We start from the raw sequence: 25737 nt of genomic DNA, 5'->3' as shown, positions 1-25737 counted from the left end.
GAGATAAATATTGATATTAAAACATAAATATTAACATTCAAGTCGAAAAATACATAAAAATAAAACATAAAAAATATATTATAATCAAAAGTAAATGATAGTTTTTCTCTGTGCAACTAATTAGCGCCAAATGAGAAGCTTTTTGTCGCCAGGCCCCCTCCAACTCCCTCACCACTTCACCCATCCAGCCATCCAATCCACCAAAAGGCAGAGCAAAGTGCGAGCCCCCAAAAAATATTTGAAGCCAAGAAGCCCCATCCTCTGCTGCGTCGCTGCTTCAGTGTTCGAACCTCCACTTAATACATGTTTGATGTTGCATCCAACATTTTGTTGAACATGTTGGTGGGCCTTTGAAAACGAATCCGCATAGTAGAATGGAGTGTGCCGGCGAGCGGGTGCGATTTTGGTGCGACTAAAAACGCTCGGAAGTGATTCGAATAGCTGGCCAGGAATTCAAAAAATAACATTTTTCGATTCGTATGGGAAAATTCGCGCGTAATTTTCACAATTACTGATTAGCCTGTCTGACAAAAATACAAATAAACCGAATTATAATCAAAAAGCGGTCGTAAAAAATCAAATAAAATAAGAAAACATAACACAAGACCGAAATTGTTATCAACACGGTGAGCTTTTAATACGGGCTTAGCTCGATTTTCTGATTTTCTGCGTGTGCGGTGGCTGTTGCGTCTTTTAATTCATCGTCCCCCATTCCCCCCCATTTAACAACAAAAAATTAAAAACAAAAACCCGCTGGGAGTGCTGAAGCGAATGGGAATTGGCGCGCAATTTCATTGAATTGAATGCAAATTGCACTCGCGGCGCAGCTAAAAAATTGAACCTTTGACAGCTAAAAGCTGAAGCCGAGGCAAAAAAAAAATAGAAATAAAATAAAAATCAGCATCAAAATCAAAATCAAATTCAAAATCAGAAAGCAAAGACAGTGGACGCGCGAACACAACGTGGCGTATGCGTAGTCTGTGGCAAACGAACGAAATACTCGCAATCGAATTGAAATTGAAATGGAAATTGAAATGAAAGGCGCGCGCCGGCTCAAATAAATTATGCGCCAGTGAGAAATCTTAGTGCCCCCCCTCGTCTCTCTCTCTCTATCTATCTCTCTGTCTGCTCCACCATCTCCTGTCACTGTCTTTGCGTTTTTTTCTCCCTTTCCCTCGCTGCGAGACACGCGAAATAGACACAAGCATGGCAATTGAAAATGCGATTCATATCGGCCAGAATAACAACTACTATAACAGCAACAATAAAAACAACTTCTAGACCAAAACAACAACAGTAGCAACAGCGACAGCAGCAACAGCAACATCAGCAACATCAGCAACAACAGCAGCAACAGCAACAACAGCAGCAACAGCGATGATCGCAGCAACATGTCAAGCATAATTAATTTTCGATTCTGTTTTTGCTGCCGCCGATTTCTTGCCACAACCACCAGTACTAACAGCACCACCAGTACTAGCACCACCGACGCCTCATCCTCCTGGAACCTGGAAGTGTAATTACGGGTAAACTTTGCGTCTTTACTTAACGTATTCCTTTGTAATTAATCTCTGCCTCTATACGGCCGGTCGGTCTATCCCAGGTCTTTGTTGCTATTCCGTGATTTTGTTTTATTATAATGCGAATGTGAATGCGAATACGAAACATATAAACATTCATTCCCACTTATCTGTGTGTGACTGACTCTCTCTGGGGTGGGTGTGGGTTGTGGTGTGTTGGTGCAATCTCGCCTTTGTTGTTTCAACATTTTGCGAAAATTGTTTAATTGTTTGGATTCTATTATCACATTCTGGGGGGCTCTCAGGCACTCCGACACTCAGACACTCAGCTCGCTAGCTCGTAGCTCTCTGAACTCTCTGAATATTTTGGAAATTTATTGGACATGACCATATACTAGTATTGCCATTAGAATTTATGATCGGCCGAGTCGGCAACAAATCAAATACAAACTTAAATTACGGCTGGAAATGGAGGAACCAAACATATGTTTCGCCTAGCAAGTAGTCGATCGAGAACATTTGCATACAATTTTGTAAGAGGCGGTCCGGTAGTAGTAGCCTGGCAACAAGCAATCTAATATTTTTCAAATATCTTGTATATATTTCGAAGTGACTTTAAGCCGCTTAACGAGCCACCAAAAGCTAATTGAGCGATTAAACACGCGTTTAGACTGCATTTCAAAGAACACTCGATGGCATGGAAATCGGAAATCGGCCAACTTGAACTGTTGCCGGGCATGAATCACTGCTGAGACATATTGTTTAACCAATTAGTAACGATGTGTCAAATATCTCGCTGTGATATACAGATAACTACGGGCCAAGTGCCTGACTTGGCTGATAAATCACTGCTGCAACAGCTGCAACTGCAGCAGCAACTCTGCAACTTGCAATTGCAATTGCTAGTTGAATTGTCGCTAAGCTAATCGCTGGCAATTTCCTGTATTACATTGACATAACCATAAAGAGTATTATCCTAGACAGACTCAGACGGAGCACAATGAAGTGGCTCATTAGGAGGAGCGACCGGGAAAAAGGACACAAATACAAATTACGACTCCCGGGGCTAAGACACAAGCCGAAACGCAAACAGAAGAAGCAATAAAGCTTAAGAAATGCTGGTAATAACTGCGATATCGGGGAAGGAGGGAAGGACTGGGGACTGGGACTTTGACTGGGAGGAGCTAAAGCCACATGGGTTAATACGAATGTGCGCCGGCATGTCCATGAAATGTCCATAGAACAAACGTCTGGCTAGCAGTCGGTGTACCAGGCCATGGATGACAGACCCCATTCCAAGTAACCCTGGTCCCGGCCCGATCCCTGGTTCTAGTCTCCCTCTGATTCCTGATCCCCACCACCAGGCTTTGACAAGACAAACCGACGGACTTTCCGTCGTACAAGCCTAGGTGTCGCTTTTTTGCTGTTGTTTCTGTTCGCTTTATAATAAAAATGCAACCATACCAGTTTTGCCAACTGACAACGGCCAACACACACACATCTAGATGCAGGCCAACTCGTTTGCCCCTTCTGCCCACAAAGCAACAACAAAACGAACAACTGCAACTACAACTATAAACTGCATGTGAATTTGGTTTCAAAAAAACACTATGTGTTTATACACTTTGGTCGAAGAGGTAACCCACTTGGGTGATGTCTTTGGGAGCGGGTTTCCAGCTCCTTCAAGCTCCCTTTCTCTCCAGAAGTAGATCTCTGCCATCAAGAGCATACAGTCTTCGTTGAAGATATCCTTCTGATATAGTAGTCCATGTTGCAACTCTCTCTGCCCATCCAGCTACCCGCTGGAGGCCCCTCCGACCACGTCTGACACGCACCTGTCCGAGCGTAGAGCCAGGCGGTCTGCGATCTGCGATCGGGGATCTTGGAACTGGGATCTGCAATCTTTAGCGGGTCTTCGAGTACCAGAGAGTCTGTGGTCGACTCTTTGCAGGTGTTTTGTTTGTTTGCCGGACAGTTGTTGCCCCAAAGAGAGGGGGGAAATGGAGGGGAGGGAAGCAAACTGTGGCACTGCCTGCATAATAATAATCCAGCAATTAAAATATGATCGCATAATAACTCGACACTCGTGCGTCTGCTTATGATTTATGGTTCAGCTTGTTCGGCAGCGACTCTCGCGGCTTATTTATAGAGATGGTCCAGCTATAGTCGCCCGATTCCCCAATCTCCCCGATCTTCTCTCCTCCAGACCTTCAGATATATCTTCTAGTGGGGTAATTGTGTGGCTGGGACTACTTTTTCCGCCGCTTGTTCTTCTGCTCCACGCATACTTTTGCATTTTTCGAGCTTAAAGGTAAATTGCTGTCGCCAAGCGCCAGACGACAGTTCCCTCCCCTCTTAGTTCCTCGCCCTCTTTTAGTTTTTTTTATTTTTTATATTTTTAAACAAGCCTGGGCCGGCTTGGCTCGTTTCGTTTTGGCAAAACCCAAAACAGAAAAAACAAAAAAAAAAAAATAATAATAAATAAGAAATAACTGAGACTGAGACTGAGACTGAGGAGCAACAAAAAGCAAAACATTTGATACGCTCTCTGTCTTGGCCCCCCCAGTCCCAGTCCCATGCCCCAAGCCCCAGCCCCAGCACCAGCCCCTGCCCCTCACGGTTAACCACCCCATGTGACACCGACTGTCCGACTGTTGCTTCTAATAAATAATTTTAAATGCTGACTACAAAACGAAACGGGCCGAACGGGCCAAGTGAAGTTTAAGTGTAACCCAATAGCCAAGTCGCGTTTTTAATTGCCTGCGTGGGATGTGGGGCTGTGGGACATGAAGCTGCTGCTGTGTTGCTGCACTGAAAATAAAATAGATAGTTTCTTAAAATATAAAGTCTTTAAGAGCAAACCATATTATATTGGCCAAGCAACTATCTACCAAGTTTAGAGTATAAAGTAACAACTAAATCATACTATTAGCCTCAGTGCTGTTGTCTGTTTTTGTTGCCACTTCGATTCCTATGGCCATTGTGGTGTGGTGCAGCTGTGCAAAGTAGTGCGGAGGCAACTGGGCCAAGTGCCCACTTCGGTGGGTCCAAAGTCTTGACACGCATTCGGGGGTAGTTTCTCCGTCTATAAGGCTATGTCTGTCTGTCTGTCTCTGCCAGCCTCTATTTCCCATTTCCATTTCCCCACTCTGGATGGATGGCTTATGACGTCAGCCTCTTTGTCGCCATATGTCTAGGCCCACACACACACACTCTGACACACACACGCACTCAAACACATAGACACTGAGAAAAAGCATGCGTCATCGCAGCGTTGTCTCTCGATTGCAATTACACCAGCCACCCTCGGATCTGGAATTAAAAAAAAAAAGAAAAGGGAATCCAGAAGGGGTGCTCTGTTCTGCGTCACAGGCTTTTGTCAATGATAATTTCGCCATGACACGCAACCACTACACCAACCGATTTACCTTTTATTTTTTCTTGTACGAGTGCTACGTACTACGTGCGATACTATACAATCAGAGAAACTAATTAATATTTGCCAAACAATGCAAAGCTAATAAAAATTCCTCTGATAAGATATTAAAAATAGACAACTCGTCCCTTCCCCTGGTATCTGCTCTCTATAGCTGGTTGTGCCAGACTTAATGGCGTGTACTTCGGCGATTACTTCTAGGAGGGATATACAATACTGGTGTTTGCTTTTAGAGGGGTTTCGGATAAAATAGGGGAAATTACAACAGAGTGATTGTACAACTTTGAGCTTTATCTCAAAACTGGCCATGATTCTTGGACTTTAAAGAAGGTTTTCTTAAAGATTTTACAATGAATTAGTATTAAGAAAGGAAAGAAATAGAACGGAAGGAAAATCAAAGTTTTTTGACTGCATTGAAGCGAGTATGTGGCGTGGAAACCACCCCATCGACTCTGCCACATATAGAAATAAACTATATTACTAATACGCCGTGTTGTGCCACATTGTGCTCGGGTTATTTACAGTCAGCAATTGCAACAATTTACTCAGTGCAGCCAGACAAAATGGCGGCAATGCCAGAGCAGTGCATATGTGTGCGGGCCACTGACTATGTGTGTGTGTGTTTGTTTGCGAGTTGCAACCTCGCTGACAGCATTTGGTGCGTGCCATTTAACTTGACAAGCTCATTTGTTGCAGCAGCAAATATAGGAGAATATAGGAGGAAAAAAAAACACAGAAACAACGATAGCTGCGCATATGCCAAGCTAGCAAAAAATGAACATTTGTTTACAATATTTATTTATTTACTAACATTCATTCTTATTGCCCTGGCAGGCAGTCCGACAATGTCAGCCGCATTTTGGCAGCGAATTCAGCCCGCCCCGAGGCTCTGCTCCGAAACAATTTCAATTGTCGGTGAAATATATGCGAGCTCACACAAGCATAAAGTACTATGCTGTGCTCTGCTGTGCTATGTTCCCCGGGGGCCACTCGATCTGGTAATGGGAGTAGTAAAGCACCTTGATAACACAGCGGCAGTGGCAGCGGCAGCGGCTCGTGTGGCGCTTGGCTATGCCACCCATAAATCCCATAAATCGCTTGCCGCCAGCCAAAGTCCAAAATGTTATATATTTTTCGTTCGTTCGAATGGGTGCGAGAGTGAGGAGGGGGTTAAGATGAGCAATTTGTAGTCACAATTTCACACAAATTATGCGGACAATAGCTTTTAGTTTTCCGCAACCACTCTCATTTGTATGCAAATTTATTAATGTGCATTTATGCTTTTCCTATGCAAAGTCTAAGAAAACTTATAAAAACAATAACATTAGCAGCCATAAAAAATGGAAGCAAATTTTGTGATAATCATATGTTAATTTCAAATCAACGCTGGCTCTCAGTGTGGAACTCTAATCATAAACAGACTAATTTATATGACTTTGTGGGCCTCCATAACGTCAATATGCCAATAACAATGGAATCCCAATAGACAGTTCCAAGAAAAGTGATCACGAAAATGAATTATTTATGAAAGAAAATGTGTCAGCTAGAGAGTCTTAACTTTTGAAGCTTTCATCTTCCTATTCCCATTACATAAGTCTCTAGCCAAGCAGAACAGAACCATTTCCGATTGTGTAACTTGTAGCTTCAAGATCCGCTTCGTTAGCTACAGCTTGTCACTTGAATTCGGAGCATCAGAGTTTTTTTTGGGGCCTGACATTGTTGCCGTAATTGAATTAACACCTACGGGGCAACGTCTGCCCGTACTGTGGCAGGTTCAACGTCACGTCACGAAACAAAAGACAACAAACAACCAGACAAGCAGACCATCCGACTATCCGACTAACAGACAGACAAATAAACAAGCAACGATCAAAGCGAACGAAGCTGATCAAGTGCAACTGGACTGCAACTAAAGTCAAAGGCAATGCCAGAGGCAGTGGCAGAGAGAGAGGAGCACGTTTCCCCTTACAGTCGAGTTGTCACACACCAGGCAGCCCAACCACCTCCACCTCCACTACTGCCACCTCTGCCACCTCGGTTGGAAAAGCGAGGAACGATTGCATGTCAAAGTCGAACGTTGAAATCGCAGAGCTAAGATATATGAGCACATCAACGTGAATTAACAGACACATTAAGCGATAACCGATCTCCAAACACGAGACCAGCGTCGAAACAGGGCCCCTAGAACGAAAGACTCAAGAAACGAACGTGAACTAAAACAAGCTGAAGAAGAAGAAACGGAAGTCTAGACTATATAGCATCCAACTGAATCACATCAGAGGAATGTGGAATTCAGAGTGTAGAGTAGAGAATGTAGAATGCAGAATTGTAGATTGTTGTTTTTGTTGTTGTTGTTGGTGTGGCATATGCACAACCGATCGCATCGCCACTTGCATATAGAGTTAATAATTTTTTATGGCCATATCGAATTTCAGGCAGCACCACCACCAGAACGAACAGAAAAAAAAAATATCACAATATCAGCAGCAGCCAATCAGCTCCACTGGGGCCCCCAAAAAACGGAACGGATATATACGGCGCCCAAGTGTTACTCCGTAGCACCTGTTTGTGCCCCTCGCTAGCCCCCTTACCTGTGTGTCTTTTGGCCACAAAACAGAAACTGAAAATATTCAAACAATTCGCATTTGCGTGCTAATCAATAAATTTGCCTGAGAAAACCATTTTGATTGCTGGAGTCAAACAAAACTCGTAGGGAATTAATGGAAATTGAACAACGAAGTGGGGATACCCTATAAAAGAGTAGTATTTTTATAAATTTTATGGGAATTGATAAAAGAAAGTATTCTTAATTAGTAGTTATTACTTTTTTTTATCATCTCTGTCAGCATTTTTCTCCATTACTCTTCAGATACTATACCTATAGATACCTCTTCTGGCACTTTCAGATACTATATTGTCATTAAACAAATGTGCCAGAAGCGGCTACCAAAGACCAACAACAACATCAATGGCATTAAATTCGGGTTCCGCACGTCACTCGCTGGAATTCCCGTAAATCGTCTACTCAAAAAAATGTTGTTTCTGTTTTTTTTGTTTGTTGGTTGGTTGGCCCGTTTGGTTATTTCTAAAAAATTGTTTACAGCTATACAGCCATTTTCATCTTCGGTCGATAAATCCGGTTTTTTTTTTTTGGGCAAAACAAAAAGAAGCCCACAAATATTTCGTTTACGTATTATTTTGATTAACTTTCGCCTAAATAATTGCACAATAAAAATTGTATGGAATTTCTGTGAGGGCCTAGACCAAAAGTTAGACTTTGGAGTGGCCACAAAAACAAACAATATCTGTGATCAGCTTGATCTGTGTCTGTGCCTCAATTAATCGTTATGTTTATGGCTATTTATAGATTTTGCGGTAAATTCGCTAATAATACTCAAATTTCAACAACCCAGCACCCGCACTTTAACGCCGACAGTCCCTCGTCCAGTTACTCCCCCACCGAAATGGGCATCGAGTTTATTAATAATTTGAAGCGAAAGCGTTTCAAAGCGAACCCAATGAGCAGTTAAGAATAATAAAAATCATTTTATATTACCCATGATTCATGGCCGTGACAAACTCTGCACAGACTTTACTGTCAGCTTATAAGGCCAAGATTTCTTCGAGGAATATGACTAAGTCGCCATGGCAGAAAAAAGAAATATCAATCGAATCGAATCGGAGTAATCTGGTGGCAGGTCTAAAAACGGCTCGGATTTAAGTGGCTTATGCTGATTGGTTCGCCAATAAACAGATGATCAAAATATGTCCCCATAAAAGGAGTTTTCACAGACTTCAAAATATGAATTCCAAGATATGTAGACTTGGCCATGTTTACACTCAAGAAATCCAACCTAAGCATATTATGGTTTAAATGTTGGTGTTAGCCATAATTGGTTCCCATAAACAGGTAGACTCGTAGGCCTAATTGCCACTAAAGCTCTGTCTTTCTTTTCTTTAATTGATTTTTTATTATTCATAATATTTTTTAATAAAAAATATTCAAGTTTCAACATTTAGAGTGTAACATAACAACTATAAATGCCAAAAGTCTTAAAATTGCATCTTAAAAGTCTTGTTTATGTTAAGAGCTTCATAAAACATGATTAAGAAATAAATATTTTCCACCATTTTAATTAAATTTTAATAGACATTTTCTCTTTGGGAAAAATCAGAAAATTGATTCGAAAAGTGTGTGGAGAAATCGCATTTAATTAAACTATAATATATGATGTGCGACTTTTATGATGCACTTATTCCGGCACATTTGGGTTCGGCTGGCTCGGCTCCTCCTCCTCCTCCTCCTTCAGCTGAGTTCTTTTCGGTTTGGCAATGGTCTTCGAACGCTATTAAAATCGCATTACCCCCATCGGGAGGGAGTATGAGGACCGAAGCAGGACCAGTTCTGCTCCAACGTGGTCCTGGAACTCCAATGTTGGGCTGGGCCAACTTCGATGATGATGATGATGATGATGGCTAATAGCTTTGTTAGTTTTTATACGTTTGTCTGGCTTGTGACTTTATTATGTCGTTCGATGCATTCGTGTCGAGTCCCTCCCCTCCACGATGGCATATGAAATTGGTTAACTCTTATTGTTGGCCCATTGTCTTGGGCAATCGTCAACGTCATCGACTGGCGTTTATAGAGTTGAAGTTTTTGGGCTTGGGTCTTGTCTTCATCGGTGCTGCAGCTGTAATCGGTGGTTTCGGTTTCGGATTCAGTTTTCTGTCCATGTCCCAGACCCCAGTTCCCATTCCCCAGTCTCTCCAGTCTTCAGTCCTCAGTCCCCCTGTCCCTGTCAGATGAAATTGTACCAAATAAAGCTAAAATCTCGAACACGTCTTGCCCCGAAGGGCCCTGCCATTTGACAAATGTGCGTTTTTAGCCATCTCATTGTTGTGGCAAACAGCCTTCAATATGCAAATACATTGAAATTAGTTTCCAGTGCCAGTGCCAGTGAGGCAGTCAGCAGTCGGCAGTTCCAGTGATCGGAATCAGACTTATGACTCTGCGGGGAGTTTTTTCTTCATTTTTTTTTTTATTTTATCCAAAAGCTGGAAGTTTCAAGTCGTTTTCGTGCCTTGTAACTTTTGCTGGCTGGCTGGCTTGCTGACTGGCTGGTGGAATTTGCATGATTTGCCAAAGTCTTTTGGGTTTTTGGCGCCGCCCGCGGGGGATTACGACTGATCTCGGGGGCTTAATGGTTATGTTGGCCTGGCTGTGTAACTCGAAGAGATGTAAGTTGTAAGAGTAGCCCCGACATTCCGCTGTTAATTGAATTAAGCCAGCGACATGGTCCACTCCGAAAGTAATTGGCAGGAGGCAGAAAGGCAAAAGGCAGGCTTTTAAGGGGAATTTCTGATGGCGAGAGTGTGATAAGGACAGAACTGGCAAACTGCCTACCTGACTGGCTAACTACACAGCGAAAATATAGTACCTAATTTTCAATTTAAATAGTATTTTTTAGAGGGATTCAAAGCTTTGATTTCATGCATAATATAATCGTTTGGGCAAGCTCCTCTTCTAACATTAATAAGTGATTGCTTATCAGTGATATTTGGAGCCAGTTGTTTGCCGTGTACTCAGTACCTACCGCCGATCATTAGAGGGCCCCGTCTAGACACCGTCTGCGTGCCATGCGTAACCCTTTCGGGGGGCTAGTGTACCCAGAGCCAAACCAATTTGCTGCAGTTTGTGCAGGGCTGGCCAACCCCGGGGTTGACTTAATTGCCCTGGCCTTGCCGGTTGGGTTGACGCCAGAGCGCCACAGAGCCACAGCGCCACCGTGCCACTGGGCAACCATTAGAAGCCTCCAGTCTGGACGCCAGGCCAGCCCAGGCCAGGTAATCACCGGCCCTCGGCAATTTTAATTCATCGTCGACATCGTCAAAGTCTGAGTTTGAGTCTGAGTCAGTCGGATTGCAGGGCCGTCGGGTTCTAGGGCTCTCCAATTACACACATTACCCCGAGGGCCGAGAGATATCTTAGGAAATAGTCTAGTCTAGTCCTCAAATTAAATACCCCTGATAATTTCCACTACTACTGCCCGTCTATATTTGGATCAACCTCTCGGCAACTCATTCACTCAATCGCACATTAACCCCGGCTCAAAAGTCGACTGATTTGATGATTTCGGAATTGCGTACTTCTGCAGCACACATGGGGCACGACCGACATCGACATGGAGACTATATAGCTGGAGCTTAAGCCCATGGGCATTTCCAGAACTGAACAATGAACCGAACCCACACGATAAGCCGGAGAACCCAATTCAAATTCAATGTTTTTTCGGTTGGCAGGGGGGGGGGGGAGGCCCTTGACTAGAATCAGTATTTTGGCATTGGCACTCGAGGAGTGCTCTTGAATGGTGAGGGGAACCACATAACCATAGCACCATAGTCAACAGCCCCATTGAATCTCCGCGCTACATAGCACTCGATTATGTGTAGTTCTTCCTGAAAAAGAGCCATTAATTAAAGTCTTGGCACTCTATCAACGTCTGGCGGTTCTTGTAACCTTCTTCTAAGAACAAAGAACAGTTTCCTTGAGTCGGATTATAATATTGTTCCTAGGTAGTTCCCGCTTTTGATTTACATTGTCCTTGTCAACGGCCAGTCGCTTGACAAATTGCAGCTAATCATCGGCAGCGGGGGAATAAAAAAAATACATAACACTACTTAAACCGATTGTCACGTAGTCGATCAGTGCATATGTTATTGTTGATATGTGCGGCGTTATCAAGTGCAGAAATTAACATATTATTGAGTGTACTATATAGTCTAAGCTCGTACCTTATCAAAATCGGTGAGTGAGTGCGACAAATACCTATCGTATTGGGGCTTTAAAAGGAGGTTCTGGCTGGCTGCTCAGCTCAAGTGTTTCTTGGACATCGACACTTGATTGGGTCAAGCACCGATTTGGGGCCTCCATCGCCCCACCACCACCCAGCTAGCTCCCAAATCACGACTCTCTCAATCGCTCCAGGGTGTGTCACACGATCCCAAATCGAATAGGAATGGGAATAGGAATGGGAACTGAGGCTTGGGATTACGTCGGGGATTGGGATTAACACGCTTAGTGATTCACGGAGATTCGTATCCGCGTTTGGTGCGTTCGGCATTTGGTTGGCGCCACTTTGAAGCCGCTAGAAATCAATAAAAAAAGAGAAAAACAAACGTTAAAACTAACAGAGAAGCTGGAAAGACAACAAATCTTTGGCAAATTCGAAAATGTTCAAGACAAATAATAAAATATTATGCGCGATGGCGCTGGTGCCTGGCAGCAACAAGAACAACAAAGGCAATCCAAATTAATTATAACTCAAACAAGCATTACAATATTCCTTGGCTGGCGCCAGCCCGTCAAAGATCATTAACATTTTTATGATCCGCCAGTCGAACAAAGAGCCACCACACATAAGGCTCATATCTGTTGTTACCTGAGCCGCACACAGGCCAGCACCCAGCACCCAGCACCTAGATACCTAGATACATAGATACACGTAGATATAGATACAAATAGTATGAGTATGAGTGAGAGAGTACGCACCCATAAATCGCAAAAACTAATAATGTCCAGGTTGTGTCTTAACACCTCTTCGATGTCGATATAACAATTGAGAGGGCGGGCCAAGGGGCATACACTGATGATTCGCAGAATTTACCGGCCCGGTCGGACGGTCGGTGAAAGAACTAATACGTATCCGTATCTATGGCCTAACATCTCGAGTTCCGGGGCAGTCGTAAAACCCAAAAACGAAATGATTTAGTGGGCAAGTGCAAAGTGTCTGGGTCAGATCGCCGGTTGCGGCAGATCAGAGCCAAAACAACAGTTGTTGCAAACACACACTCACACACGCACACACCCATTAAATGATATATCGGTTCTAAATTTAATTTGAAACAACAAAGTTGTAGGTACAAATTGGTACAAGACACCTGCAGAACATCCAAACAAATCTATTTTCGTTAGCTGCGCTGTTATTTTTAAACTAACCGGCTTGATCGTCATCTTTCTCCACCGAAAAATACAAAAAAATCATTTCTTTTCCAGTCATAATTCAGGCGAGAAAAGCAACAAGCATCTAAGAAAAAATCACAAATCACAAGCGAGGAGGGAAAAAGCATTTTAACAAGAATCGAAACAAGGAAAAACTAATAGAAGATTTTCGCGAACATCGACAGAAGAATTGAAAATGTGTTGCCAATCAAGCGGCGAGTGGAAATCTTCTGCGCAGTCTTCGAGTGGAGAGCCGCCCCAGAAATCGTCGAAGACAACAAGACCTAAGAGGCATGGCCAGAATGGAAATAGGATACAGGTCCTTGTTCCGATCCTTACATTAATCCTGGTGGCCCTTCTCCAAATACAAACAGTCGCCGCCGGAGCTGGCAACAGTCTGCATGGTGAGTAGAATTCGAAATCTATCCATAATCCCATCTAAGATCTGGGAGTAGGAAGTGATCACTTGGGGGAATCACAAGACAACTTGATTAAGTTCTTAACTTAATTTGTAATCTTCATTTTCTTTCATTATTCTATCAATTTTTGAAGTCCCAAATCCGTTCCCATAAAAAGTTTTTTTAACCCTTTTTTTTACGGCCATTGAAAAATCACTTCTAGTTTTTAATTTCATAATTGTTTTACGGCCGATTTTTCTCTTCGGCTATAATTTTAATGTTCCAATCCGATCATAAAACTTTCATCCCGCCGTGATGAAGATCGGCATTCATCCAGAATTCTAAAACTGTGGAAAAAAAATGAGATATTCAGAAGCTAGTCCCACTGCCCATTTAATCCGCTTGTTGGATTTAATGCCGACTTATGACTATGAATCATGGATTTTAGCTGATTTTTACGAGCTTATAACAGCTTTAACTGCCAACTGTGGTGATCGGTTTGGATCGCTTTTCCACGGAACTTTTTATTAGAGATTGTCAACTGACTCAGCATCGGCTTTTGTATAACTCGGATTGAAGGCGCACTCCATAACCTTGCCCTGGAGGCTATTAATAGTAACTATATGGTGCATTATTGTCCATTTATGTACTGTGAACTGATTTTCAAAAAATAGTTTTCGAATTTTAACAAGTTTTTTTTGCAAGATTTAGGGAGTTACAGATATTAGTTTGAAATACATTCGATCTAGGATTTATTTTGTTGTAGAATCTTAAGAAAGAAATAATTTTTTCCTCTTTAGTTTTCAATACTTTTTAAATACTTAAAATTTTGAAATAATACCAATTTTAAATATTTCAAAAACTCCTCCCTGTACTGTTGTTAGGGGCACGCCTTGTCGCCAATTCTGAGGCCGGACACGTGCCGTCGCTTGCCCCCGCCCCGGCCCAAGTACCGCTTACCTCCTGACCTCCCCCCTGCTTCCCCTTTCCGCTCCACTGGCTGGCGCTTAATCGGCGGCTGTGATTAATCAGCGAACGTCGGCGACGCCAGCGGTTGAGGGAGGGGCGGCTTCAGCCGAGGGGGCCGGGCAAGGTAGAATTCGTCGGGAACAGCTACTGACTGAACATATTCAAGCGTTGTCTTTTATTTTTTTAATTATTTTTTTTTTGTTTTTTGGATTTGCTGTTTTGCGTCTGTGCTTCTCTAAAAAAAAACATATTGAGTGGGCTTTTTTATGGGTTTTCGAGTGTGTTAAATGAAAATAAAAATCGCATAAATTAGATATATTGCAATGCCAATATCGGGTTACTCCGCCAAGTTCATTAACTGCTCTAGTCGAAAAGAGAAAGGAATATAGAAAGTCTCCCTCGAAGGCAAAACAAGAAACTCTAATGGGGGGAGGGGGTGGCGGGATAGGGAATTTTCCACTTGATTTGTTGCTAGAAAGGGGGGAAAGGGAAAAAGAGAACCAGCAGGACATTGGGAAGAACAGGAAGGCCAAGAACAACAATCGTGAAAAGTCCAGCATCAAAGGGAACAAAGCGAATTAAAAACAAACAAGCGACCAAATTACACAGATTGCTCTTCTTGGGGGCTAAAGGGCGGGTGTGGGGGCCCGAGATCAGGTAGGAGGAACCTCGATAAGAGTTCAGAACACAACAAAAAAAAAAAAAAAGAGAATCCCCAAGCCGCCCACTGAGAAGAACAAGCAGAAGATGCAGAGGAATAAGAAAAGGTAGCTCCAATGGATCACCTCTCAACCTCGCCCGCTCCTTGTCCCTCTTGCTTAGCGCCGGCGTCTTCATTTATCACTGACTTGCTGGCCAGAACGAGAGGGAGAGGTCTCTGTGTATGTGTGTGTTTATCAGCACATTGCAGGTGGTCCTCTCTTTTGTGGAGGCAGAAGAAGAAAAAGACCGGGCTCAGCCTGATGGGGTCGTGGATCCCCCACTCTCTCTTGCTCCACCTCTCTCTCTCTGCATGCGTTTCCGCTTGTCTTTTGGGTCTGCTCCTCTTTTACGTCATTGTTGTTATTACCTCTCTTGGGCTTCTTGTTTTTGTTGTTTCTGTTGGGGAGGGGGGGAACATGTTTAACATGCAGTGCTTGGCTACTTTTGAGCTAAGCGCCGGCAGAGCGCCAACAGAACGCCAGCAGAGCGCCAGGAAAATGAAAAAGGTAAAAATCAAACAACAACAAAAGAGGGCAGAAGAGTGCTTACACTGAGAGAAGGGTTTTTATTTATAAGATATTAATTAATTAATTTTTAGGATATATATATATGGGAGTATCTTAGTAGATAACCACCTATGGGAAGTCTTCATAATTTATTAAAATATCTATTTAGAATCTAATTAGTATTTCTCACCATGTATCCTTACTCAATCACACAAATTTATGCTCTTAAAGAGGCCTAATCTCATTGACCCGAAGCCAAAGATCACAACTGCATGGGCAGAAGACGAGTCTTCTGACAGAGAAGCAAGTAAACAAGAGAGAGGGAGTCGGATAGAAGTCCATTTTGGGTCACGTGCTCGGATAACATCTCAGTCGGTGGGCAATTTCCGGCGTTCCACAATGAATCGTCTTGTTTGTTTGTGTTTGTTTGGTATTATTTCATCAAGAGTCAACGTCAGGGGCAGGAAATGCCCTCGGGATGGGGGGATTAACCGCCAAGCGATAAGCACAATACTAATCCACAATCTAAATTATACTTTCAGGTTACCTGGAATCCTGCTCGAATGAGGGAGAAGAGGTCCAATTGGCGAAACGTAACCAGGACTTCAAGTGCTTTAATTGCATCTGTCAGGTTAGTTTATAAACCGGTCTTTTATTATTTAATATTTTAACTTAGGAGAGCTGTTAGAGGAAACTCCACTCTGGCTTCAGGAATCCTTGCCAAAGGATTTTTTGGCTAAAAGGAGCTGCCCTTTTTGGCCTCGATAAAAATCACTTAAAGTGGAAATAACATACTGGATGAAGTATACTGGCTAAAATAAATCTCATGTTCCGTAATTTGTCCTCCCTTTTTCGTCCTTACCGACTCGTCCTGTCTCAAGCCGAAAGTGTCTCGACGGGGGACGACGCCAGTGTCCAGCCAGCAGGACATTCAGACTCGTGTCATTGCAGTTACATCCTAAGAACTCTGCCAAAATGAAAAATACCAAAAATTCCCAGGATATTCCCAGGACAAGCATCCTTACAAGCTAAAGCACTCAAAAAAATATGCTAGCCATAAACCTTAATTTATTTCTTAAATAAACAAATTCTTGCCAAATTATTTCGCTCTGTGTACTGTGTACTGAAGAAAGATATAATATTCATTGTGGACTTGACCAAAATGTTTGAGATGGTTTGCATTTGTTTGGCTTCACTTCCTCCTCTCGCCAACTGGCTCTCACTCCGTGCCAGCCCCCTCTCCGGCGGTTTTTTATGATCCAAGGTCGTCAAACGGGTTTCGCACTCCACGACAATCATCATCCGCCGTGTGGGACGGTCTTGGTATCGCATTCGATTGGCAAGAGTATTCGCTGATCGGCGGTTAGGTCTGTGGATGCGGTTCGATCGGATCCGATCGTTTGACAAACACTTGGCGCCGCCGCCACCACCACCACCGCCGCCGTAGTGATTTTTCGTCGCCAGCTACTAGGTATCTCCATCTCCCTCACACCGGCTCCAAGCCATCCCCTCCATGTCCCCCCCCCCGTTTTCTGACGCGGCTCAAACGACGTCTTCGTGTCGTCATTAAGTTAGCGCGTGCTCATCTGGCTGATCGATAGATGGAGGCTGGGAGCGAAAGAAACAGGTGGAGGGGGGATGAGGGGATTGAGTTACCAATACACTGCAAGAAATTTGTTAGTTATATTTACTTAAAAAATAAAAATTAAGGCAGTTTTTAACAAAAATGGGTTTACAAACTTATAGGATTCAAAGCAATAAACAGTTTCTTAGCAGTTCTTAATTTTTATAAAATCTAGAAAATTAGACTTGGATTTAGACTTGAATTCCTCAATATTCATATAGATTTTTTTCAAAAACGATTTTTTGAAATATCTATCTATCTATCAATATTAAATAGGAACCTATCTGGCTTCAAATACTAGACTCTTAATTAAAATCTTAAAATAAATTAATTGTTAGACTTATGGGCTTAAAGGATATAACAATATATAGCTTCTAAATCTAAAAAAATTTATATTTGAATCATTTTTAAGTTTAAGCTTTATTTTTCTCGGTGAGAATGTCGTGAGCCTGCCGCTAATTTAGCGCTAAGCGCTGCTAAACGCCGCTGCTCCAATTTGAGCGGCAAGCGTCCGAGCGCTGGCGCCGTTCAAGCGGCTGTCCCCAGCGATCCCCAACGATCCAAGCTGGCGATCGATCGATCGATCGATCTTTGAATCTGTTTTTCGCCTGCGGCTGAGCTTTGCTTCGTTGTTATTATTATTTCCATTGTTGGGTTGGCTCTGTTGCGGTTGCTGCTGCTGCTGTTGGGGCTGTTGGAGCTGCTGCTGCTGCTGTTGTCGCCGCCGCTGCTGCTGCTGCTGTCGTCGTCGTCAAGTGGGCGTAACCGAAATTAAAAAAAAAGCAAGAGCGGGCAAATACGATACTGGCGCCACCTTACTGGGAAGGCGCCATCAATAGCACCGTCTCTTTCCGGTCCGGACCCGGGTGCATCTCGCTCGCACGCTGCCGGGGGATTCGTCGCCACAACTCATTAAAAGTTCATGAAATCGGAATTTAACCTGAGACCGGTGTGATTTCTCTTAGTATCTCGCCCCCTCTCTTAAGATACCGCTGTGAAGCGTGGAGCGTGGAGCGTGCAAAGCGTTAAGCTTTAATCGGAGCTTGAACGCGTAAATCCGATAAATAATGTTTTCTTCAATGGACAGGCACTCGTTACTTTCGGCCATTCAAGTCGAAACTTTACGACCACCAACGTTTATTGTCTAAAATATATATATTATAATGAGCGAGTCAGCATATAGACAAGCTTATATACATATATTTGGCAGGATAGTGCCCGAAATGTCAAGGACAATCAAAGAAAATGCCACCCACTCCCCCAGGGAGGCTACAAATATTCGGTTTTATGCGAATATTATGCTGAATCCGCTGAATTCTCTCCTAATGCTTTATGATTTAAACGGTTTTTGGGTTATTTCACCCTTAACTCATATACATACATAGATACCCCCCCTAAAGGACACAAGTGATTGAGTTGGACTTTTATGGATATTTGCAAATTAAATTTGTTCGTCCTGAAAATGGGTAAACATGCGATTAAAGGATTCCGCGAGTGATTGCTTGTCTGAATTAATTTTTGGATAATTTTTTGGGAATCTTGGAATTTGAACTTCCATATTAATATTAATGAAGGATTTACGACCAAGAACAGGGGCAAAACACATCTATAAATTGGAATCATTAGGCAACTTTTATTCCTTTTTTTTGTGTGAATAGTATTAGCCAAAATAAATTCACTTTTTCAAATATGGAATTCTAGAGCAAAGACAAAACCAGATTTGGCGAAAACATTCTCATACAGGTCTGCCAACTCCATTTCTGCAAAATTCTCGGGCATTCCTACATTCTAAAATGCCGATTTTGATACCTGAGATTGTGTTACCAATTCCGACTTTTAATTTCAATTCCATCCGATGCCAATATCCAGCCGTAACCCACAAGTGACAAAATACACATGACCATAAAACCACAAGACTGTCATTACCATATTCACTCTACAGTGTCTACAGCGGCAGACTCCAAGCTGGCCAGGCATGGTCTGGCCTGGTGTTGGCCTGGCCTGTGTTGGCCAAGTTAACTCCAAAAGCCAACTCGGAGATGGCCGAAAGAGCGAGAGGGAAGCGAAACGAGATGCTCAGACGGAGACGGTGTTAAAACTGATCATGTTTTGTCAAACGCAAGGTCGTTAGAGGCCGTTTGCAAATGTGGTTCTGCCACTGTGGCACACATAGATACACACACACACACACTCACTCATACACTGGCTCAGGCCACAGATACAGATACATTGGAATTGCCGCTGGGCACAGCAGCATCGGTGCTACTTAGCAGCTCAGGTTGCCATCGTGGCGCCTTCAGCAATCTCTAGCAAAAAATGCTTCAACTTTCATGTTGGCTGAACATTTTTCTATACCGGTTCCCGATTAGAAAGAAAGAATTTTTAAGCATAAACACGGCTGCACGGCGAAGAAGTCTGTAACTAGTTTCTATAAATTCCACATTTGCATCAATATATTTTGAAGAATAAATGCTACAATATTATACAATAAAATGCGGTCAAATTTCAAGTACAGACTCACTACGATCTGGCAGATATATCTAAAATTCAGATAGAGCGAGCGATTAGGGTGATCTGTCAGTTTATTGCATTTGGTTGTGGGTCGCTGGTCGTCGGTTGGGGGGAGTTACGACAATGCCGTACTAAAGTGCCATTAAAATTCCAACTAACAACTGCCATTAAAACTAATTCGATGATAAAAATCTCCCCAGTCAGGCCAAAGACTGCAACTCAAACTGAAACTGAGACTCTCGAGATATTTCATTTTCATAACAATTGCAAATTTTGCACGTTGCAGCCCCATCCAAATTGAGATCCAATCTGGTTTGCTTGCACTAAATTATACTCACACAGATACTAACAGACACAATGCCAGGCAATTATATATGTATAGATATATATAGAGAGGGAGACCGCAGCAGACATTGTTCCGAAGCAACTGCATACAAATTAGTGAAATATTTTGCCTGTTTTTGGTCGACATCTATCTAGATTTATAGATACATTTACAATTAGCGGCGGGCTCCAGCGGCTCAGCGGGCTCTATTATTAACAGGCCAGGCCAGGCCAGACCAGGCCAGGCTCTCTAACTCTGAATCTGAATCTAAATCTGGCTTTAACCTGTCACCAGTGCCAGTGCCAGTGGTATAACAGCTGCTGCACACTCAAGGGTTAAAGGCAATTGCACAAGCTGGCCGGCCAAGTTGCAACAGTTTGACTTATGATCGACATCAATTCTAATGCTCCCCGCTCCAGCTGTCAGCATGTCGTTAACAGCCAAATGGCTACAAAATCCAGATGTATAGAGATACCTATGTTACTACCTGCCGGTCTGCCGACCTGACTGCCTCACTGCCCGCCTGCCATATAATTTATATATATATATATATTTCTAAGCTGATTTGGCTTTGGTTACTTGTGGGCAGGCAATCAGTCGAGGGATCAACTAACGAGATGCAATGAGAAAATGAAAATCTGCAGTTTTAGGATAAATTAGTGTAGAATAAATTAAACTATTTTGCATAATCCTGATTTGTAGTGTAACTCTTAGACAGATTTGAATTTGCAATGGTTGTTAGATTTAAAACCAAGCCCTTGCCCTGACATGGTTTTAGAGCTATTATAGAAACCCTAATCCCCTAATTAAATACTTTTATAAGAAGAGTAATCACCTGTGATCCGTGACAAGTAACTCTTACCTGGCCCCTTCCATTAAAAGCAAATTGCGCATACGCCCCAGGGGTTCTATTACTACAAGACTAATTGATGACCTGTATATTCATTTACTTTACAGAATGGATTTGTAAGATGTTCCAACAATTGCCCACCCATTGATGATTGTTATATGGTGGACAGGTCAAATGGCTCCTGTTGTCCCAGATGTAAAGGTAAGATCTATTTAAAAATATCCTTTAATATTCGGTTAATTAACAAAAATTCTATTCTTTAGGTTGCATGTTCCGGGGTATTCCGTATGAAAGTGGAGCGGAATGGACTGACCCGGAGGATCCCTGCAGGACCTACAAGTGCGTGGCCACCGTCGTCACCGAGACCATCCAGAAGTGCTACTCCCAGTGCGATGACGACCAGTTGCAGCCACCACGTCCCGGAGAATGCTGTCCCACCTGTCAAGGTTAGTTCAAGCCTCCAGATTCCAGTCCCCAATCCCCAGTAGCATCACTCACTAAAATTAGCCATAGCCCTCACTAATGCCTCATAATTGTTAGACAAAGGCGAGCCAAAAACATAATGATTTCTTTCAAAAAAAAAATATATAAAAATAAAAATAAAAGAATATATCCGTATAATTTGGTTGGCAAACTTGGTTTACTTTTTATTGAAATTATCGAATGCCTAAACTATAGATAATCAGTATTTTTATGTCTCTATTATCAAAATGATTTATTCATGGGACATTCCAATATGCTGGTCCGTCCCATCACCTCCGATCCAAGCCATCACCCATCAGCCAACAGCGATCTGCTGCGATCTGTTTGTGATCCGGTGCTCTTTAGGGAGGGGAGCTGATGTTGATGCTGATGTTGATGCTGATGTTGGCCCTGCTTATTTATGGGCTTTAAATTGTCTATTAAGGCGACAATGTTGTCCCGCATTCGCATTGCGATCTCACCGCTAAGAAAACAAAAACAAACCAAGTCGATGCTAAAGCCAAAGATATATTAGAGGCGATATTCGAAATCGGGGGGACCGTCCTACCGATGACGCTGCCTATGCAAATAGGCGCTGCCGCCCCGCTTGGAAACCCGTTTCGCCTTGTGGAAAATTTCTTGGCCATCTGCCAAGCAAATCAAACCAAACTAAATCATAAGTGCCTGATGTCTGATTTGTGATCTCTCGTGTCTTATATTTGATGGGATTGCCTAGCTTATTTCTATATCGTTTTGGTCTTTTTTCGTTAGGCTGCACGATCAACGGCCAGACTGTGGCCAAGGGCCAGGAGGTCGTCCCCTTCATTGACGATCGCTGCCTGGTCTGCCAGTGCGGCGACAACCAGCTGACCTGCTCCAAGAAGACCTGCCCCATCCTGTTGTGCCCCAAGAGCAAGCAGAAACAGCATCCAGACGAGTGCTGTCCCAGGTGCACGGAAAAGCGAGAGATATTCACGGTGCCAGGTGAGTGGGTTTCCAAAGTGATTTTATGTCTATCTTATCTTTCAATTATCTTTAAAAAGTATCCTATTATATCCCTTCTATCTCCTCTAATATGATTCCCCTATTCCTTTAACTTATCTTCCAGGAAAATGTTTTTTTAACAAACAAATGTACTACGAGAAGACCCAGTTTATGCCGGATAGATGCACCAACTGCACCTGTCTGAACGGCACCTCGGTCTGCCAGCGTGCCACCTGCCCCATTCTAGAGTGCGCCCCCGAGTTCCAGGAGGAGGACGGCTGCTGTCCCCGCTGCGCCGTCGCCGAGGTGAGGAGCGAGTGCAGTCTGGAGGGTGTGACTTACCGCAACAACGAGACCTGGAATATGGGACCTTGCCGCAGTTGCCGCTGCAACGGAGGCACGATCCGGTGCTCCGAGCGACGCTGTCCGGCGGTCAAGTGCCGGGCCAACGAGGTTCTCAAGCTGCCCCCAGGAGAATGCTGTCATCGGTGCGTGGAGGCTGCTGGAACGTGTACGGTCTTCGGGGATCCGCACTTTCGTACCTTCGATGGCAAGTTCTTCAGTTTCCAGGGGAGCTGCAAGTATCTGCTGGCCGCCGATTGCAGAGACAATACATTCCACATCCGGCTGACGAACGAGGGCAGGGGCACCCGGCATGCCAGCTGGGCCAAAACGATCACTCTGAAACTCCACAACCTGCGCGTGAATCTTGGCCAGCGGCTGAGGGTGAAAGTGAACGGCACCAGGGTGATCCTGCCGTACGTGGGCCTGGCCGGAGGACAGAACGTAACCATAGAGCGATTAACAGAAGGCGGGGGAGTGGTGATGCTGCGATCTGAAATGGGACTCCAGCTGGAGTGGGATGGAGCCGGCTTCCTGCAGGTCACGGTGCCCGCTCACTACAAGAAACGACTGTGCGGCCTGTGCGGCAACTTCAATGGCAGTGCCCGGGATGATCTCACCAGCAAGGACGGACGCTCCCACAGCGACGACGAGGTCTGGCACTTTGCCAACTCCTGGAAGGTGGGCGGCCCCAAGTCCTGTTCCCGCCAGCGTGAAAACATCGCCGCCCTGCCCACCTGCGACAAGAGGATGTCCAACTTCTATTGCCATCCGCTGAGCGTCTCCCACTTGTTCGGGGAATGCAACGAGCGTCTGAATCCCCAGAACTACATCGCCGCCTGCCGCATGGACGTGTGCGAGTGTCCTTCGGGGAGCTGCCACTGCGACAGCTTCGCCGCCTACGCCCACGAGTGCAAGCGATTGGGTGTCATCCTGCCGGACTGGAGGACAGCCACCAAGTGCCCGATTGGATTCCGGCGGAATGCCACAACCCTGTCCAGCTATCTGAACAATGAGTACTACGGGGACTCGAGTTTCACGCGCTTGAAAGGACGCGGGCGGAAGCAGCAGCGACAGCAGCACCGGTTACATCGTCAACAGCTGCAGCAGCTGCAGGAACAGGAGCTGAGGAGGAAACAGGAACGAAGGCGGCGGCCCAAGGGGGGCCAGCACAACCAGGTGGTGGACAAGGAGTTTACCCAGAAGCATCCCAGCCTAGTGTTGCATCCTCGTGCGCCGGATCGCACGCCGCCGCCCCTGCATTAAGTTATAAATTAGTAAACCACTTAGTTACCACCATTTAGTTACTACACCGACACACACACACAAGCACCCACACCCACATGCCCACGCACACACATACACATTCGAAGGGGGCACATTTCATAGCATACTTTTGGCCGACCAAGCCACACGAGCGCAGTTAAATGGAAAGGGTGCTGCTATAATGCCCTTCCCAGGACAGCCAGGCAACAGTATTAGGCCAGAAGGGTCCTCTGGAGTAGGCAAACACACATATATAGACATTCGCACCATATATATGGATATAGACAAGTGTAAGACCCGCATTCGCATTGCATTCAGAACTCATCTCCTTCGTGTAGCCATTTCGTGTAGCCTAAGTTTTATTTATTTTAGCTTTAGTAATGGAGTTTTTATTCGGAGAGCCTGTTGTTTGTGTGCCTGTTTTGTATTTATATTCCTGTATGTGTGTTTTACAGCTGCACTGCGCTAAACTAAACTAAACTAAACCATAAACTAAAACCCAAACACTAAACTAAACACTTAAACTAAATCTAAAACTAAACCTAAGCTAAGCTTTAGCTAAGTGTACTTAGAACTTAACGCAAATCCTAGCCGAAATACTTGATGTTTGCTTAAAATTTAAGCTCTTAAAAGATAATAAAAGGAGGAATTAAAGGAGAACCAACCCAACTACTATGAGAATTGCACAAACAGTATTTTTTGCTTAGTTGAGAGAGACCCCAAAACGAAAACGAACCCAGCTCCATTTGACTTCCTACTTGATAGTTGACCTCTAACCCTTAACCCTCTTATACTCCTCTTATCTCAAATTGCCCAGAGCAGCAGAGTTAATCAATTTTTACCCAAACTGTGTTAATATTTATATAATATACCTACCTACCTACCAACCTACTATCGCCAACTATTTATGCACTTAACCCGAAGGAAGGAACGACAACTCTTTGCCATTTTTCACTTTTACCAGATTAATCAAGTTTAAAGTTAAATGTAATGTACTATAATTACTTCATTATATATTGTACTACTACCATGTATGGCTGGATGATCTGTAAAATAATGGTATATATTTAAATATCCCAAAAAACGATGAAATGGAAAAGAACAAAAACAAAACAAAATCAAATGCCACTCCAATAAAAAGTGGATAAAATGAAAATTGAAATATATGGAGACAAAAAAACTTAATAAATTATCTTTTAACTGGGGGTATACATATATTAAAGTATAATCTATCCAGATCTTAAACAAATATCGTCCCAATAGGCGCTTCAGTTGAGGAAACAATTGCTTTTAACTTTCAATTTGAATGGCAGCTGGCATCGAATTGCCACAAATATGAGAATGTACCCCCATCCACGGGCCAAATCGAATCGGAGGATCCCCGGCAAAGTTGTGTTTATTGTTGTTCGCTCGAGTGTGGCATCAGTTTCAGAGGCACGAACGACGACACAGCGTCTGGGGTGGCGGCAAACACTCGAATGGCTCCAATGACTCCAATGGACTCCAGTGCACTCAGCGACGGATTCACGGAAGGAAGTGCAGGGCGGTAGCATACACAGGGTAGGGGAGGAATGGATGGCAAAACAGTTGCCAAGGGCCACTCCAGAGGCCGAGAGTCCAACAGTCCAAGAGTCCGACGGATTCTGTACAAGAAACTCAGTCTGGCTGGCGTCGAATTACGGAGCATGGCCATTAGCTATTGGAGGCAATGCCAATTTATGCATGTTTGCTTAGCAATAATTGTCAACGCTGTCTAGGGTCGCTCTCGGATGGTCAAATTTAATTCCAGTATCACTACCAGTACCAATACCAATTCCAATGCCCAGCTTACCAGCAAGTTTGT

At 43.7% G+C, this 25737-nt stretch overlaps 1 protein-coding gene across 2 annotated transcripts; it reads left to right on the top strand.

The window, feature by feature from the left end:
• Window positions 1-333: 333 nt before the first annotated feature.
• On the top strand, window positions 334-25056 carry LOC6494956 (BMP-binding endothelial regulator protein). Of its 2 annotated transcripts, XM_044715861.1 has the most exons (8): window positions 334-626; window positions 1282-1526; window positions 13010-13359; window positions 16073-16161; window positions 20948-21041; window positions 21104-21286; window positions 22074-22286; window positions 22411-25056. In XM_044715861.1, exons 3-8 carry the CDS (start codon window positions 13152-13154, stop codon window positions 23892-23894), a joined length of 2271 nt encoding a protein of 756 aa, XP_044571796.1. In that variant the 5' UTR covers window positions 334-626; window positions 1282-1526; window positions 13010-13151; the 3' UTR covers window positions 23895-25056. The 2 variants fall into 2 exon arrangements, with proteins under 2 accessions (XP_044571796.1, XP_032306334.1); XM_032450443.2 differs by lacking the exon at window positions 1282-1526.
• Window positions 25057-25737: the final 681 nt, after the last annotated feature.

This window comes from Drosophila ananassae, chromosome 3L (genome assembly GCF_017639315.1).
Source record: "Drosophila ananassae strain 14024-0371.13 chromosome 3L, ASM1763931v2, whole genome shotgun sequence".
NCBI classification, from domain to species: domain Eukaryota; kingdom Metazoa; phylum Arthropoda; class Insecta; order Diptera; family Drosophilidae; genus Drosophila; species Drosophila ananassae.
Note: the sequence above shows the minus strand (reverse complement) of the source record. Positions and strands in the feature narration are given on the sequence as shown.

What these genes read in the sequence shown, in the direction of transcription:
- LOC6494956 (XM_032450443.2), top strand. Translation starts at nt 13,152, where the DNA reads ATGTGTTGCCAATCAAGCGGCGAGTGGAAATCTTCTGCGCAGTCTTCG. An exon ending in GCTTTAATTGCATCTGTCAG is followed by an intron (nt 16,162 to 20,947) that starts GTTAGTTTATAA and finishes TTTACTTTACAG; the next exon opens with AATGGATTTGTAAGATGTTC. An exon ending in AGAGATATTCACGGTGCCAG is followed by an intron (nt 22,287 to 22,410) that starts GTGAGTGGGTTT and finishes CTTATCTTCCAG; the next exon opens with GAAAATGTTTTTTTAACAAA.